This window comes from Molothrus ater, chromosome 10 (genome assembly GCF_012460135.2).
Source record: "Molothrus ater isolate BHLD 08-10-18 breed brown headed cowbird chromosome 10, BPBGC_Mater_1.1, whole genome shotgun sequence".
Classification (NCBI taxonomy): domain Eukaryota; kingdom Metazoa; phylum Chordata; class Aves; order Passeriformes; family Icteridae; genus Molothrus; species Molothrus ater.
Window position 1 is genome coordinate 12,216,897 of NC_050487.2, and position 18,968 is coordinate 12,235,864.

The following is an 18,968-nucleotide window of genomic DNA, read 5'->3' on the forward strand; positions in this document are numbered from 1 at the left end:
CTGCCATGCAAGAAAGTGAGAATTCACAGAGGCAAAGATTCAAAAAAATACTTACTCATTCCAGAACTGAATCCACTGAAGACCATATCAGAAATAAATCATATAAAACTGAAGTTCTTCAAAAAGCTCACTGCAGTAGCTAAAGAGAAAAATCTAAACCAGTTCTTTCAAGCAGAGAAACAAAAGCAAAACTGGTTACACACACGTGGGAGGAAAGAAGTACAAGGGTCCTTACTAATTTTCTGTCTCTTCAATATTTCTATCTGCTGCAAAAGAGAAGCTGCTGTGGAAGCCCTGCACTGAATTAGCATTTAGTCCATGAATGCAGCAGACGTGGGGGAAAAATCATTATAAAGAAACAGGCACAATCAAATAGGTTTCATTATTATTGCCTCACTGAAAAAAACCTATTCTTTTGGGGCTTGTCAGTCTTACTCCTACCCACTCCCAGTAAGCATGAAACAGCAATCCTCTGGGAACAAAAAAATGAACTGGCAAATAGATAGTGGAATTACTTGTTGAACAGTGATGTTAAAGAAGATTAAATGTGTAAAACAAAACCAAAAGCACTGAACATTTCTTAGGAGTACAGCTGGAATAGCTCACAAATATGAAATAAAACCAAGCTATATTCAGTATTTTTAAGCAAAAGGAGACTTCAGAAATCTATTGCCTATAGACTGTTCTCTTACCCACACCACAGTCTCTCCAAGCACTTAACAGTGAAAAGTGAAGCCTGATCAAAGCAGAACAAACAAAATACTTTACAAATGCCTCATCTGTTGCAGAGCACCCTTATGTCCCTGTACTCCCGAGGTTTCTCATGCACTGCTGGAATTTAATTGCTGCTGTATCTTCTATGCCCCAAAACAAACTTTACTAAAGAGAAACGAGAGTCTAAGTGCTTTTAAAAGTAACAAAATATAGAGAATCTTCTAATAGTGGCACTTCTGTTTCGTCTATGTGATTTCATATCCTCACATTCCAACAGGAGGGCAAAGCTTTCAGGACTGATTCAGGTGAACTGTTCAGAAAAAAAATTCTTTTCCTGGCCTGTGTGAGTTCCCAAGAAGTTAATGAGAACACTTCCATACCTGCTGCTGTCCACTTGAAAGGCAGCTGCCACCCTTTGCAAATACTTTATTGAAAGAAGAAAGAAGAGAACATTAGTAACTCGAGCATGGCAATCACATTTTCCCTTCCAACAAATGTGCAGCACAGTAAACACAGAGTTACTTGTCACTACGTGATAGAGTAAACTAAGAGTTGCAAACACAAAAATTTAGCAGTAATTAAAGCCCTCAGGGTTTTCTTCAGGCAAAATGCACACAAAAAAGATAAATTTTGCTGACAATTACAGAATGCATAACTAAAATACAAGTTATGGGGGAGAGGAAAAATTCTGCAGAAATCCAGAAACTCCCCTGTGCTACAGGATTGTATTTCTGTGATTTTTTTCCAAGAAATCTCCTCAAAAGAATAAACTGCCTGTTAGCTGATCCAATGGTAAAATATATTATTCTGTTCTAAGTTAGCCTAAGAGACCACAGACAAATGCTCAGAAAAAGATTACTAACAAAGGCTGCTTTCATTCTGAAGGCTTGAGGACTTTCTTATCTGTAAGGTTTGTCTAAGCACAGGCAGTAGAGAGAGAGACACTGAGACAGCTGTTCCACACCAGGAAACAAAGCTGAGGGATGGCAACCCCCAAATATTAGCCTGAAAAGCAGAAAAGTTAACAGTGTAAAGAGAAATTGAAAGAAAACAAAAAAATTTCCTGTCCAAAGCCATCCCTTTTCAAACTAGCCCATTTTAATATATTATTGAGGTTAACTCACTTTGATGTATTTGCTTCAGCATAACTTTAAATATGGCTAAAACTCATTCCTCAAAACTGCAGAACAGGGACATAAGCAGATGTGGTTATTTTCAGTAAAAGAAAAATATTTGAAACCCTCTCCTAATCCTGTCAGCTGCAAATAAAGTTTCTGTTTAGAAAGTGTGATACACAGTTAAAAAGTGAACTGCTGTTTAGATCATCAAACAGCCTCCATATAAAAACAAACCCAGGAACCATCGCTCCTGCTGAGGTCGTTCTGCAAGTCTAATGCAAGGCTTGGTACAGAGGAACTCACTGAAATAACTCCAGTAGCAAACAACCCAAAATCTGACATGCCCATCTCCCACCTAGATGGGATCATTAGAAAATATTTGTCAGTAAAGCAGTATTTTAAGAACAGTCATAAATGCAAAGAAACTACCTGACACAGTCAAGTAACAGCTGCTCCATTAATTTAAAATTACCCTTTATTTTTCTCAAGGTTTTCCAACATGTTGTGCATTTTGGCACGGTAGACTTTGAGACAGTCAGCTTCAAGTTTCTTTAAATTACAAACAGTAGATACAGTAGGAATATTTTAAACCAATTTCTTCAAAATAAATGTCAAGTTATGACCCTTAGCTTTAAAAGAGACTGCCACCATTTCATTTTCCTGATACAAAATTCAAGTAATTTTAAGAGTAGAAAACTGTCCCTATAAAACATCCTATTAAAATTTACCAGCATTCTGAAAATAAGCATCAAATTTCCAGTATCCATTGGGTGCAACTACACATTTAGAAAAATAACTCACTTTAAACAAAGGTCACTTGCTGAAGAAAAGTAAGTTTTCAATAGGATAAGTTCTCAGAACAAATGATAAAACATTTCCTCCTTAGATAAAGGATTTCATCCTTGTTCCATCTCTGCAATTAATTTATTTTTTTCTTCTAAGGGTGTACATTTCAGTATTGACAATGAATACAGAGACGTTTTCCCTTCGGTACAAACCAGCATATAGAATTATTGCTTACCAGAAACAACTGTAAACAAGATTCATTTGATTTTGTTTTTATGCTGTGATTTTCCTTTCTTTGGTTGGCACCAAATATACAGACCACCAAACTTTAGCTGTGTCACTTAACTGAATGAAAACCACGATCAATTTTTGCGATGATGTTGTATTTAGCATTCCTTGGGTTTTGGGTTTTTTTCAACAAAGAAATGGGTTCACTTTGCTTTTCCATTTTCTCTCCTTACCCACTCTTTAGGACAGCAGAATGGAAAAACAAGTAGGACATGTTTGCTTTGGGACTCAAGGCTCAGAGCAGATATCAAGAAATCTCCAACAATATTAGAACATTTTCTGTTTTCCTCCTTTTAGCCCAAAGTACCTCTGCTGTGTAGTAACAGTAACTTAGTTTCTTTTATCACCATCTTCCAGAAGAGATCTATAAATAAATGTTTATGTAAAGAACACTGCTGTTGAAGAGGACAAAGAAAAATAAAATTAAGGATCAATGAACGATACTGCAATGTATCTTGTGCCATTCAAGATTGGAAGTCCTTCGTGTAAATGTGTAAGTCTTCCTGGGTGCATGAAGCTCCATCCTTTCCTGGGGGACTCAATGGAGCAGTTGTACCTAAGGAATTTACATCCACCTCCCTGTAGTAAAAACACAAACACAATAAACCCCAAACATTTATCTTGTGCTTTAATAAATTCTTTTTTATAAATCCATCACTTCAAATAATTTGCTATTAACAGGCTGGGTTTTTTTCTTTTACCATCCCTTAGCAAGGTTGTTTACATGACACCATCTTTAGAGCATTAATTAACAGACAAGCATTTGCAATCAGATTTCCCCTTGTCTTGCTTTAGCATTCACTGCATAACAACTCATTCAAGCAACAAATCTGACAAACAGATCTTCAATAACTTCACTATAGATTCTAGCAGAGAGAAGCAAATTGTGTTCACAGGTCTTGGTTCAGGACTGCACCCCTACCCAGGACAGCACTTAAACAAATCTTGAATGAATTAATCTGGCTGCTGATTTCACTCCAAAGGTGTACTTTCTAAAATAGTAAGTGTGCCAAGCACATTTATTAGTGTTAAGTACTATGAATGATAAAGGCTTATAAACACAACAGGTTAAATTTCTCTGTAAGTAAAAGTTGGATATTATTGCCACTGCCCTGCCTAGCTCCACACTCTGGGGAATGTTTTATTTGAATCAATATCAGACCAGAAAATAATTTAGCTCAGAAAAAACCTAAACAGATATAAGAGTTATGAATTTTCATACTGTGGCTGATCTAAAAAAGAACCATTAAAAATTCTACAGAAAAAAAGTCACTTGAGTCAACTTGGCACTTTTTAAACTCTTTTGAAAAACTGGTTTTCACTGTACAGAAACGAAGCATTTCAGAAATGTTAAAAATGAAATGACTAACATCACCTAAGTGTTTCTTCAAAGCCCTTCTCTCCCACCATCTGAAACCAGTCTGATCAATTCAGCCTGCCTGCATCAACAGTTCTGGATGCTGAAGCTGAGCAAATTTAGCGCTTGTCAAAAAACCACAAGGCAATTTGTGATGTGCAACTTTTCCTTCTCAGCTGGGTCTCTATATGTGTTTGAGGATCTAATATTAGATCCTCAAAGAACAACATTTTTTAAGCCAGTAACTCACCTGGAAGTCCTCTCCTACTTTGTTGAGGGCGATGTTGATTGTGAACGTAGAGGAGTCGTGGTGAGGTCTGAGCGACCGCTGTCTGTCAGGGCTGTATTTCACAACAAAGTTCAGCAGAGCATAGCCCTGCAACAAAACACAGTCAGACCTCAAGCTGTGAACTGTCAAGTCACACACAGGATTCCTGGGAGTTTGTTTAAAGCCGAGTTAAAATAAAATATCAACAGCATTCATCTTTAACTACTGCTATGCCATACATAAACTCCCCAAGCAAACCAAAGAGGTGTATTCATTAAAATACTTAAATTTAGTCACACCATGGAGTAATTTCTGCAAAAGCTTTCAAGCCATACCTTGGTATAGTAGCCAGCAAAGACTTTTAGTGTGACTGGGGCAATGAACTCTCGTATGAAATGCAGCCATTCATTATCCAGTCCTATTTGCTTCATGTGAATGTCATCGGTTGGGACATTTTCATAACCTCCAGAAATGCGGCTGTCCTAGTGAAAACACCACAAATAGCTTGGAAACAGGAACATGGGATGGTTCTGACATTTCAACAAATATTTATTTGAAATCTGCAGAATCACAGAACTGCAACAAAGCAACGTTTCAGGGGCTGTCTGTACAGCAATTCCACAGCTAACTGCCAAGGAAGAAAGTGTGCTGAGAGCAAAAATCCAAAGATTTTGCAGGATGAGCCAATATTCAGATGTGTCACCTGTAAATAAAAGGGCTTCTTGGGATAATAAGTTTTATTTATTGAGCTGCAGATGCAACTGAAATTCAATCAGATCAAGAGACTTCAGGCCTCAACCTGACAGGGTAATATATGATGAAATAATTTGAAGATAAAAATATGTTAAAATTCTTTCCAGAGGCTCCTACCTACATAATAATTATGACTATAGTTTCTCATGGTACCACATTTGTGAATAAGAGAAACATTCCTCTGATTTTAGTGGTAGTTAATAAATACCTTGAATTCTCTGAGAATGTTGACACAATATCTCATAACATTTTCAGGTAACTCCTTAGGGGGACAAGTCTGACAAATCAGTACTTAAGAGGTAAATGAATAAAACTTGTCTGAACAGTTACCAACAGCTATCCAAATTCAGCCTTGGGTAACTGTCAGGTGTCTGCTACAGAGCTGCACCACTGTTGGTGTCCATTCTGCTGATTCCAAGTCTGTCCTGGGTTTATGTGGCACAGCTTGGGCAGCAGGAGGGCTGCAGGGGTGGCCTTTGTGAGAAACTGCTGGAAACTTCCCCTGTGGAGCCAATGCCAGCCACATCTGCCACTGGCCAAGGCTGAGCCCAGCAGTGACAGAGACAGCACCCCTGTGGTGGCAGTGCCTTTCAGAAAGGGGATAAATGGGGGGAAGGTGTTCTTAAAAGGTTGTTTCATTGCTCATTGTATTACCAATTGAACCAGAGTAGAAAGTAAACTAATTTCCTCAAACTGAGTCTGTTTTGCCCTGTGTTGGCTATTGAATGAATCTCTCTCTGTCCTTATCTCTCTAGTAAAACTTTTTTTACTTTCTCTCTCCTGTCCAGTTGAGGGCAGTGACAGAGTGACTTTGGTGGGTGCCTGGCATCCAGCCAGGGTCAGCACACCATAACATTAATTGAAGAATGCCTCTAAATCTACTGAAGAAGCAGCAGTACATGGTAGACTAAACTAAGCACTTCATACCAGGAAGCAGAAGTTTCAGACCATTGGCAATTGTTGGGATGTTTGTTTGTTGCAGGACACTGTGACTTACTGTTGTAAAAGTAGTTAAGATCACTTGTTAAGATTATGTTTATATAGGCTGACACTTACTTGGTGTTTTCCACCAGACCATTGCCCAAAATGTTCCATTTCTTCTACTAATTCATCACAGGCAGTGTCAGAAAATATGGGAAACCAAAACACATCTGGACAGGGCTACAGAAAAACAATTAAAAACTTGATTCTCAAGCACATTCTCACAAAAGCAAAAACTTTGAGCTACATTCAAAGCCCTGACCCAGCACTAAGAGTGTATCAGTGCACCCAACACCTTCTGTGCCTTATGGCTCTAAATGACAACCCTGGTCTTCCACATTACAGGTTAATATGGGAAAACAGATTAAAACTGAATATTGCTTTACACAGAGAAAACTTATCCCAGCTTTTTAGAGAGGCAATGTTCATTAAATCACTGTCCCTAATTGTCACAACTGACCATCCAACACAAGTGCTCTGTCCAGATCAGTTGCATGAAAGCAAGCAGCCTATATCAAATGGCAAAAATTCAGTTCTAATCCAAAACATTAAAAAACTGTTTAGTCACAGACCAGAACAGCATTTGCATGGAAGTATTTACTGCATGCCAATTTATTATCAGTCAGTCACACAAACTTCTAAAAAACTACTTATACTCACCTGTTCTACTATGTTATCAGTGAAGATCTTTGAGTAGTTTGGATTTATGTAAGTTTCCTTCCAATCCTAAAAAAAAGTTATTTAAAAATATTACAACAGAACAATGACATTTGCAAGTGATAAAAAATTATTTATACTCTATTCATTTGCTTTACTGAAAGCACCAGAAACAATTTTAGAATTTCATATTCTCAAACAAACTCATTCCCATCATGTCAAAAATCATGAAACCTGTTACCTCAGGGCCATATCTCCAATTTCATGCTCTGGTCACCAGCTGGCTTGCTGATATGATATATTGTCATTTGCTTGGATGGGTAAGAACACCTTTTAGCACATGATCAATATTTAGCACACAGTAAACAAAAGTTCTCCACATAAAGCCTTTAAATTTCAAGCCCTTTATAATATATAAATTTATACTTTTTTTTAAAATGAAATAACTTCTTAGCAATAATTAGATGCATACCACAGGATTCTCAAATATCTGCCAGAGATCATTGTTGTAGTGGGAAGTATTGTAATTGGCTGTAGAAAGAAGTCTTCCAAATTCATGTCTGTTGGTAATGTACATGAAAACACCCTATACCAATTAGAGAAAGCATCATTAGCAAAACTGTCCATCTTAGCAAAGCTTTAAAAAGGTTTTCATGATTGTGCTTTTATAAAATATAATCACACATTTGTACACATTTATTGTAAAAGTGCATCCTAATTTTCAAAGGGTTGACTCTAATTACCAACTACTCTTCATAACCTCTTTTTTACAAGCATTTACTTGCATTTATTTTCTAAACACATTAAACTAAAACATATATTGTTGAGAATATACGTAGAGTTATAGAAAGGAAAAAGCAGAGGAGTGATTGTTCGATTTGCTTTCCAGAAAACTTAAGCAGACACACTGAAAGAATCTGATCTCAAACTGAAAATGCTCACACACAAGAAAACCAACATCTAGGGTTTAATTTCAAATTAAAACCTGAAAGAATAAGCTAACAATCAAAGGGTTCATGAGATTCAGAACAAGAAACTTATTTCAGAGTATTCACTACATGATCCATCTGGTGAATTGGCCTGAAATAAAAAGATATTGGCAAATACAGCACACAAGAATATTCAGATCAGCATCCAAAACAGCTGAGCACTGAAGTCTGTTCATGTAATTATATGGAAGATATCAAGTAAGATACAGCTGTATTATCAAACTATCAACAGAAGGTATTAACAGAACTCTCTTGATTAGAAGTAGTAGCAGAAATAGTATTTTTAAAAGAAACTTAGGTTCTAAGTTTCTAAAAGAAACTTAGGTTCTAAACTTTTTTAGTTTAAGGTTTTTCAGACTAAAACTTTTTTTCTGAAATATTTGCAACTTGGATTTGCAGCAGATGAAGACATTACCATTTGGGTACTTTGGTACTTCTGTCTATGTTTTTGTCTGAAAAAGAGTTAAACTGTTAGAAAGATAATGATTATGTTAAACATGCCCAGTACTGGGCACTTATCAAATCATAAAATAGCTGCAGCAGAGAGAATAAGGAGGGCCTGGGTGAAAAAAAACAGCTTAAAGTGACAATGTGGTCACTGAGGGGGCCTGGCAGACCTACAAGTGATCTGAGCTTTACTCCTTCCTAGGACTGCTCCATCCATTTTAGCTACAGAAGCAGTGTCAGCACACCTTGACCTCAGAAGCACTGAGAAACCCCCCTGAGGAAACAAAGAGCCCCTCTGAGATGCTTTCAGCTGGGCATGAAAAACCTGTCCCTGGCAAAACCTGAACCTCAGCAGACTGAAGAGAAAGCCAGAGCAGTGTTTCATCAGAGGAAGTGGACAGAGGAGAAGTGTCTTCCTGGGGTAGAGTGATACTGCATGTAATAATAACTAATTAATAAAAAACAAATAAAGCAACACCTTTGGGGCTCTGAGCATATGGAATGTTTCCGAAGAAGGGGAGTCTTTTTCCCTTTGTAAAGTCTAAAATGAAGGAGAATCATCATCAGTTTTCTGACACAATCTCTTTCTCTTTTCCCAGCTACTTTTAGGTTTCCACAGGTACATCAGGGAAATAGCAGCCTTTGACCAAAAGCTGAAATGCCTTTACAGACAACATGCATCTCCAAGCAAAGCTCTTCATACACATGTCAAAGCTGCTTCCACCAGCCCCTTCTTATCTGCTGCAATACAAAAACAAGCACGTACCAAACCCTCCTACAGCCCAGACTGACAGAGAGGAAAAGAGGAAGCAATTTTCTCATGAGCCAGTCAGATTAGTTTAATGAGCACATGGAAAGCACAGGTTTTGCAGGAACTGATGCTGAGGAGGTTTGGATACAACAGGACTGGACGGGGATGTTCTGAAGAATCAGTACAAACAGAGGAGATCATGCCTTGTTATGAGGGAATAAAAAAATTAATACTTGCCAACTTTTCTTGTTCAATTCAGCAAAAATATTTTTCAATGCTACAGTGTCTGGAAATAGGTCTGGTTTAGGTCTTATTTGTCTCTGTGCTGAAACTAGTGTAAATATCAGTAGAAATATGGATTTACAGATTCATAACTCTACAGTACAAATAAGTTCTCTCATTACTTCCAGGTTAACACAAGGAGTATTTATCTGATACAGTTTTAATCTATCTAGAAAAATTAATGAGTAATTCATGCTCCCTAAGATTCATAGCTTTCCTTAAATCATCTAGGCTTTTTATTTAACACTGCCCATCATTAGTTTCAATATATATCTACTTCATAAAAAATGGCAAAACATTCCAACTTAGTCTGCTGGAAGTTTCACACTGTATAAAAATGTGCACAGTAGAGATGATCCAAATGCATTGGCAAATTTTAAGTCATAGACAACAGAGCAGGTGAGCTCTCTTTCATCTACTGAGTTTGTGCCAAGGAGAAAGATATTTTAACCTCAACAGAAATTTCCAGGGAATTTAACTAGAAAACACCATGCATTCATTGCATCAGTGCATTGACCTTGAGAAAACCTCTGTTCTCAACAATTTAAAAAAATACACCTGAAAAGTTTTATCACACAAAAATTGGCCAGTACTTTGAATTAGAAGTAAAATATAATATCCAAGATCAATCAATGAAGCAGTCTATGAGTACAGCAGGACACAAAGAAATGTGTGTATTTGCAAGCAAGCTGTTTCAGATACACCTTACCATCTCCCTGGCATTCCTGCAGAGTGCCATATCAGGATCCAGCTTATCACGCATGAAGTAGTTCTTTTCTTTCATCTCAGATCTCAGAGTCTGTCCCTTAATTAAGTATATATTAGCCATGTAAGGGATATTCCATACTCCTCTGTTGAAAATGAGAAAAAGAAAAACCAACACAAAAATAGTTTAAAGCTATGAAAACCAATTTGTTGCCTATTCTATTAAATCAGCATCTCTGTATTTGCTGACAAGACTAAGCAAGTTGCAAGGAGAAGAAGCTGAAAGGTTCCCAAGACACTTGGAAAACTACATCTGGACATCTCAAAAGTAGGCGTAGGCAGTAATTCAATTTTTATGAAATACTGTTATAAAAATATTGCAAGGTCAAATTCTCTGTGGAATTTTAACTACATGTGTACTTCATGTTTCCATAGTTAAGGCCATCAGTCAAACTCTCTTTTAATATTATTTTACAATACCAGATGGAGAAAGTAACTCCAAAACAGATTTTTAAATGAGTTTAAAGACTTCACTGAGACTCCACACAGCTGGTCTGACCTCCTCACACAAATACCCACAGACCACAGTAGGCCATGTATTTATGTGAGTTGAGCCAATTTCAACACAAAAGCATTGCTTTCAAAATGCTCCCTCTGCAGATTTCCCCCCCTCTCAGTGCCACAAGCACATCTTTTAGTACAGCAGGACTGAAAACAAGCCAGTCCTATTCAAGCAGTCTGTTTCAGACCCTTTTGTTCTTCCAGAGCAAAGAAAAGGCATCCCCATATGGAACAGTCAAGCTTAGAACAATTTATATCACATTAATTTAGGGGAGGGATAAACCCAAAAGTTTATCCTAGACAAAGTATTGCTGAAGAACTCCTTAAGATATTTGTGACATCATATACAGGATGAAACACACAAAGCAATTATAGATGTTCCATTGATTAAGCATTTGCCCCAATGAGTTGACAGTCATTTAATGAATACAACAACCATTCCTTTTGCCTGAAGTTCCAGGGATGTAGAGTTTTGGGTTTGCTTTTTGTTTATCTTGCCTATTTCTGTACCGTACACTGACACCATCAGACAGGTACCAGTAATGGCTGTGTCCAGACCTAACCCCAGCTCATCACATTAAACACTTGGCCCTTTTTGTCAAGCTGTGAGTGGGAGCAAACAAGTGAATTTCTATGAAACAAAAACCACAAAACAATATATCTAACCTCATCTCTCCAGGAGTAATACCATACTCATATATCTTCATGCAATATGTTGCTAATAACCACTGGATGCCCTGACGTTAAGAATTAGTTTGCAGTTACTTACACTCTGTTCCCTTGGACAATGTCCACATAATCTTCTGATCGAGCATAATAACCATCAGGGCTCAGAGCACCCCAGAAATTGGACCAAAGCTTCCCGTGGCGAGTTACTAGTGGAGCAATTATCTTCCTGTGAAGTGACAGATTGAATAAGAAAATATGAAAATCTGAAACTGAAATTCACATCAGGAATTGCTGTTTGACAGGAATAAAATGCTTTGTGAATTGTTGGCCCCCAAGCCTGTTATGAACTATGGCAATGAAATACCACAAGTAAACAAAGAGAATTTAACTCTGCAAAAACAAAATAGGATCATATTTTCTCTGGACAGACCCCAGAGAATCCTTTCAATTTAGAGGAAATTCTACAAAATAAGAGATTTACTATACCTGTTCTGTTCTATTAGTATTCTTAAAGTTTTTGGGTTTGTCAGCACGACATCCGCATCTATGCTTAAGTAATATTCACACGTTTTATCCTGGCGACAAAGGTCCCTAAAAAGACAAAAAAGAATTATTAATTCATGTTAATAAGAGTGTCCACATGGACACATGTCCAGAAAAAATTCACAAACAAAACAAATACAAAGCTTTTTAAAAAACCCAAACTACAAATATGTACTGAACTGATTCATTGCATTAAAGTCCTCTGCAGCACAGTATTGTAAAGAAAGGTGTCTTTAGACTACAGTAGTTTCATTAACTAGAAGATTAAAATACATGGATTAGATGACTTATATTTTTCTTTTAATTAACTAAGTGGCCTCTAGCCTTTCCTAAGTCCAGTAATGCCTATAGAGTGCCCTAATAGAAAATGGGGCAGGGGGAACGTGCCATTAATTTATACAGCTGGGTATCAGTACACTTAACAGTGAAGAATGACCTTATTTAGTAAGCTCCTCTAGCTAGTGGCTGTAATGCTGTCTTTGGAAAAAGATTCCACAGATGCAATCTGAATGGTAATTGAAACCTTATGGAGAGTGTAAGACAAAAAGTTATAAACTTTTATAAAGAAACATATATTTAAAGACCTCTTCTTTGTCTTTTTGACCTACAAGAACAACAAAGTTGGTAAAGAGAAATATAAACCAATTGCAAAGGCAGTGAATTTATACTGGAGAAAGTAACTGAATGTCCCCATACACAATTTCTATCAGTTGTGAATTTGATCTCAGAAGAATAAACTGCACAAATTCCCATGCCTTCAAGAGAAAGACAAAGAAAACACATTCTACTGTAAATATGAAAGATACACAGACTATGTTTGTATGTTTCTGGCAGGGAGGACTTGCTAGGCCAAAACTTGGTATAGTGAAATCAGTTTTCCTATGCCATCAGAATAAGAGGAGATTATAAAAAATCATACTTTTAGAGAAGGTGGAACAATCTCCTCAATCAATACTACAGTGATAGCTTCCTATCATGCAGGTAGCATTACTGAATTTGTCTATTTTCCCTATTTTAATTCCACCATAACAGCTTGCAACATTATCTTAATTCTTGTTTTAAAATATCTATAATAAGTGCTTTAGTTCAATTTCCACTTGATTTGATACCTTTTATACTGCATTTGGCATTAGATGTAAAATTTTCTCCAAAAACATTCAGCTCCTTTATCTTTATTCTACTGAGGAAAATAGACCTGAGACCAGACTTGATCCCAGTCCAGGGTTCCAGCCACAACACTTGCCAGCACTGCCCCAAAAGCAGGTAAACCCTCTGGTGCTAACAAAAACATGAAGAGAATTAATGCTTTTAATTATGAAAATGTGATAAAGTGGAACAAAGTTATATTTAGTTATAGGCAAATATACCTGGAAAATTACTTACATAATAGCAAAACGCATCATCCTTTAATTTTGCCTTTTTTTCTGCCCCCATCCCTTTTAAATCCAGACCCAGAAAATTCTGTTCCAACTGGTCCCTGTGCTTAGTGTTAGAAACCCTCCTGTGCCTCATTCACATAATAATCCAAACTACAAAATACTAAATTAAAAGTTTTGGTCTAAGTCACACTCAGTCATTCAGTACTCAATTGAGAACTCTCTAAAATCATTCCTGTCCTAAACAGTCAGGAAATTTCAAGGTTACTATTCTGACTTATTTTTTCCTCCTATTTCTTTCTCTACAGTGTTGGACTGGATCCCCACATGGCAGAACTTATCCTTCACATCTGACATGATGGCTTGTATCTAAAAATGCTGGAAGAATTATGCTGCAAGCATGAAGTTTTGCCATTTGGTGATCCTTGGCACTTTAAGGTCACTTAAAAAAATATCTCCCCAAAACACTACAGGTTTCATATGGAGGGAAAGAAAGTGATAAAAGGTTGAGTCAAAATTAATAAAGCAAACACAGTCTCCAGAAATTAATGCATCTTCTCTTTAGGCTTTCAGTGTTGCCCAGTAGCTTTGCCCAAGGAAATAAATGTAACCCTTTATATTCTCGTGCTTTAGAGTATTACATTCTTACAGTGCATGCTAACCTCTCCAGAGTTAGAAATCCCAGATTATATGTGAAACTATTGTATGCATACCCAGGTCACTCCAAGGAACAGTGGAAATTGTTTTCTGGCAAAGCTCATGTGTAAAATGCTTCCTCATCTACATTCAAAGGCTAAACCCTTCAATCTACTTGCTTTCCACCCCACCTGCTCTGAAGTAAGACCAAATGTTGAAAAGACAGATGTGTCCTTGTACATCACTTAGGACAATTTCAGTGCAGCAATTAACAACAATTCAGAAGAAAGCCAAGATTTTTGGTTGGCAGTGTGAAGTGAAGCTCATCAGTTTAAAGTATTTTGCAACCAGAGTGATGTTTGACTGAGTTTACAAACCACAAGTCCATCTGGAACAGTGACCTCATCTGAAAATGGGAGAATATCACAGCTCTTCCCTTCATCACACTTTCCACTGAGACAGTCCAAGGATCTGCTTGGTTGTGACAGAGACATATTGGCCACCCAATTTCTCTGCCATTGGGCCATCTCTCTTTTTTTTTAGACATAGTTTAAACTTGTAATTAATCAAGTTATCATTTTCAGACCTCTCAGTTTGGAAATACAATTCTAAATATGGACTGCAAGCCCAGAGGGAGAACACTTAAATCATTTGACAGACCTCTGAAAGAAAAGGTGTTCTAGATACAAGTCTGCAGCCAAAAGCCTGGGTGACATCTCCTGCCATTTAGGGTTACATTTTGCATTACTCCAGACAGCCACAACGTGCACATTCCCACTTAAAACCTGAGATAAATGGCATTTTTTATTAAGTTTTGGAGAATTCCTACCCTGTTCTGTTACTAATATTTTTGAGGGAGGAACAAAAAAGAACCAACTACCCCAAAAGAGAAGTCCTGTAGGCTGTAAGTACCAGGAGCAAAAAATATTATGGAAAGCATACTTTTTATAAATAAAACCTCAGAAGTGAATATTTCCCAACTTCCCGTTATTACTTGAACATATTTAATTGCTTTTTATGTTTTCTGTCATAACAAATTCTGTAACAGCTGGCTGAAATCTCATCTGCAACCAAGGCAAAAACAAAGATGATTTTTCCTTCAAGAAAAAAAGAACTAACTGTAAGAACTCATACTTTATAGGGAAAGGCTAAAAAAAAAAGACATGAAACACTTGAGTGGCATTTCCAAGTGTTGCTATAAGTCAGTAGGTTCTACCAAAAGATGACAGGTTTCCAGCTCTTTGGGTGGGATTTAGTATTACTATAGATATCGATGGCACTGAAGATCCTGCCTTATGTTGTCCATATAACAGCAAAGAGCAAAAGGCAACTCCAGAAACTCCACCTCAGTTACACATAACATGCCCCAAAAAAAGTTTGACATGACTGTACATCTGCTTTAGAGAGTATTAGAGAGAGAAAGAATGATTTATAAACATGTGAAAGGGTGCTTACACTACCACTGGCCATCTGCAGCATTTCCTAGAAAGGCAAGGGGAGAGGTGTGGACCTCAGCCAGAGATCAGCCTTCAGCACAACAAGGCCCCATTCAAACAAACTTCCAACAACACCACAGAGACTCAGGACCTTCATTCTTTCAGCTGAGCCTATGAACAGCCTATGCTCAACCTCTGAACAGAAATGGCCTTTTGAAATTAACTTCTGTGCTCTGACACTCGGGGAAGATCTGGCAGAAGAATGAGTCAAAGTTTTATGATGGAACGAATCCATTTTTTACTGCAAATAAACATTTTTTATTGCAAATGCTGCAGGGCCACAGCAAGGTGCTCCTGATCCTGCTGGGATCCTGGGCTGAGAATTCAACTGCATCATGTGTCTGATGTGCTGGGAGAGCCACAAGCACTCTTGCAGGGGCCAGCTGCAGCACTAAAGGGGCCTGTGACAGGCAGGGCTGACAGGGGATACAAACTCCAAGGTTCAACTGGGGCACAGAAAGTGCCAGGTTAAAAAGCTAAAGTTTTCAATACTCTAGTATGAACAAAAGAAAAAAGCAAGACCAAACATAAGATGAAGTCAGTTGTCTTTGTGAGAAATTTCTGCTTGAGCACTTCTGAAGGATATTCCTGCCCCTTTGAACCACAGGAGGAAAGAGAATTCAGTCACCTGTACATCCAGGTCAAGCTTTAACCATATGCTAACTTAAATATAATGTCATTTTAGAAAAAAGAAAAAGGAGTAAACACTAGGACAAGGAGCAATTGTTAAAAGCATATCCAATGCAAAAATGAAAAAAATTCTGCAGTAAGGTAGCTGGAAAATAAAAAAAACTACCATGCATTGTCTAGGCCATCATCACAAGACAAGATGACAGACTATTGAAGTAGCCCAAACCAGAGAGATTTTTTCACAATGATCAACAGCTTTTTATATTAGACAGAAACCATACTTGACATACCACACTTGACAATTCATGTCTTATGTCTAGATCTTTTCTACCACAAAAGCTCCCATTTTCACAGGTGAAGATGTAAACATTAAAGGCACAAAATAATACACGTGGCAAGATGAAAAAATGTGAGTGTATGCACCACTATAACACATTTAATAAATTAGAACCTACATTCCCATGTTCCGGGCTTCTGCTTGACTCAGGTTTTCTTCAGGTCCAACAATTTTAATATTTCTGATAATGTTCTTGGCTTTTTCCCAGAATTTCTTGATGTGCTTTTCATGGTAAACCTCCTGTAATCATGTAAACATTTTTTATTGCAAATGCAAGGCACCAGTAAGTATGAATCATAAACACAGTGTCCAAGAACACACTGTATTCTGTCCTAAAGAAACAGATGCCAAACAGTGTTTGAAGATATTCCAGTATATCTGTCATTAAAATGAACCTCCTCTGTCCAAAACTTTAGGAAAATAATCCCACACATCAGCAGTATTAATCAAAGCTGTACAACAATGCAAGATGCACAAACTAGCTATGCATTATTTTTCAGGATATATATGTTACAGTCTTTAGAACCCACCCTACAACCTCAGTGGCATGCTGGAGTTTTTTATGCTTCTCCAGAATCACTTTAAAGAGGGAGCTGTACCTGTACCAAATTGTACAGGCACAGCCATTGTTTCTTTAAAATGCAGTCCCACTGATGGTTCCTTTACTTCCTATTTACCCTCCTCCTTACCTTTCTATTTATCTCTATTTAAGAGCTCTCAGCTGCACACAATCATTCCAAACCAGTGCCCTCATTGTAGCTTTTGCCTATTATGGCTGCCATTAGAATAATTGAAATATTGGGTAGGGGTTTTCCCCCTCTATAATAAAAAGCTGTTCAGTCTATATTCTATTTCAAACACCATAAAACTTTTGGCTGAAGCTACAAAACCAACACAGGCTGCAATTCCCATGTGCCCATCACATTTATACTCTCAAAATCCCCTTACAAAACCACAATGAACACTTTAGAGATAAGCTCTACTTCTATCACTGATCCCCTTTTTGCTATCATATCAACAGCAATGCACGCACACTGAAAAGGGGTACAACTGAATTTTACTCCCATTTCTCTTCCAGCCTCATGTTTTTTCCAAAATAATTGCACACATTTGACACCTCACTCATTAAAATCACAGAATCACAGAATTATTTGGGTTGGAAGGGACTTTAAATATCTCCTTCCAACCCCCCTGCCTTGGGCAGGAACATCTTCCATTGGAACAGGCTGCCCAAAGCAGCAATACTGACTGGAGTCACTGGGGAAGTATCAGCAATGCCAGATCATTAGGTAATTAGCACGGAGAATTCAAAAACAACTTATCTGCAGTGCCAGCCAAAATACATCTGAACACACCAATCTTTCCATGGGACCCAGCAGGAGTGCCAACAGAAATAAAAATGCACTGGGATAGCAGCAAGATGAAAACAAGGCCCCATGTCAATTATCAGGTGACAGTTGTTAATTTTGTGTCACTGATGCTCAGTGCTGAGGGGGTCAGCAGTTGGCTCAGATGGTCACTGCAGGCCCCTTCCAGCTGGAACGGTCCTGTTCCTATTTTACTCTATTGTTGTATGTCAGTCAGTACTTCCTCCAGAAGCACACACTTCAAAACACATTTTTTTCATTAGTAAAATAATCTAAGCAGTTTCTTTAAATAGAATTCAGCAAGTCCTGACACATTTGCATTTAATTTTTCCAGCTCTGCATAGTAAATTCTGAAGGATTATCTCTTCCTATGCACTTTAACTGTGTTCTTGCATCAAATGCATGTACTCCACACTTTGATTCATTGCATAATTTCCAACACTGAAGCTTTGTACAATGATAAAGTCATACTTACATTATTATGAACGAAGATACTGAGTGCCTCCCGTGGGTAGTCCAGAGTCAACAGTCTGTCTAAAAATTTAGTTAGGAAAGGAGTGGGTTGTTCAATGAAAACACCAATTTTTACTCTTGGATATTCCTAAAAAAAATGATATTTTGATACAACCAATAAGACTTGCCTCTTTTCTAAGATTATTTATAGTAAAGAGCAACTAATGTCATGTAGTAAACTTAGTCCACACAGCTTTCACACAATCAAAACCAGTGTGCTCAGAAGTGCTATGCACCCCATTATTTTCACTGGCTTTACATAATAAGGGAAGACAACAGATTTAATATCGGTATAAGCCACACACTGGAAGTAGAAAATAATGTAATATGGTTTTAAAATTCTTACTTTAAAAAAACCCACCAAAACAGCAAAAGAATCATTTAAGGAAATACACCTAAAACTGAATGGCTTTTTTTAAAGGTACAGACACAGATTACATTTACAAGAAAATATAGAAGAGAGCAGTTTTTTAAAAATAGTTAAAGAATAAATACCACTAAATATTTTACTCAGCTGTACCTTAAGCCAAAGACTGCAATACCCTTCTATAAATGTATATGCACTATTTCTCCCCATGCATTTTAACTGGGCCCTGCATTCCTTCCCTACTCACTGATTTTAGAAAGATCTTTACTAAACTAACAGAGCTGCTATCCTTACATCCTTACTGAACTTTCATGGCCCTTATTTTAAAGTGAATTCACATATTTTGATGGTATTTGGCTGCTTTGTATGTGCTTGAT

General features: G+C 37.3%; 1 protein-coding gene across 2 annotated transcripts in view; it reads right to left on the reverse strand.

Moving 5' to 3' along the window:
- Window positions 1-2,289: 2,289 nt before the first annotated feature.
- The window catches only part of PLOD2 (procollagen-lysine,2-oxoglutarate 5-dioxygenase 2), a 48,699-nt gene continuing 32,020 nt past the window's right edge, over window positions 2,290-18,968 (reverse strand). Inside the window, exons 9-20 of one of the 2 annotated variants that reach the window (XM_036388975.2) lie at window positions 18,187-18,312; window positions 16,463-16,584; window positions 11,813-11,917; window positions 11,427-11,552; window positions 10,101-10,242; window positions 8,837-8,899; window positions 7,395-7,508; window positions 6,926-6,991; window positions 6,341-6,445; window positions 4,867-5,013; window positions 4,514-4,639; window positions 2,290-3,485 (exon numbers count right to left, since the gene is read on the reverse strand). In XM_036388975.2, coding sequence (XP_036244868.1) covers window positions 3,330-3,485; window positions 4,514-4,639; window positions 4,867-5,013; window positions 6,341-6,445; window positions 6,926-6,991; window positions 7,395-7,508; window positions 8,837-8,899; window positions 10,101-10,242; window positions 11,427-11,552; window positions 11,813-11,917; window positions 16,463-16,584; window positions 18,187-18,312 — 1,398 coding nt within the window. In that variant the 3' untranslated portion in view covers window positions 2,290-3,329. The remainder of the gene's footprint in view (window positions 3,486-4,513; window positions 4,640-4,866; window positions 5,014-6,340; window positions 6,446-6,925; window positions 6,992-7,394; window positions 7,509-8,836; window positions 8,900-10,100; window positions 10,243-11,426; window positions 11,553-11,812; window positions 11,918-16,462; window positions 16,585-18,186; window positions 18,313-18,968) is intronic. The other variant, XM_036388976.2, reaches the window with a different exon arrangement.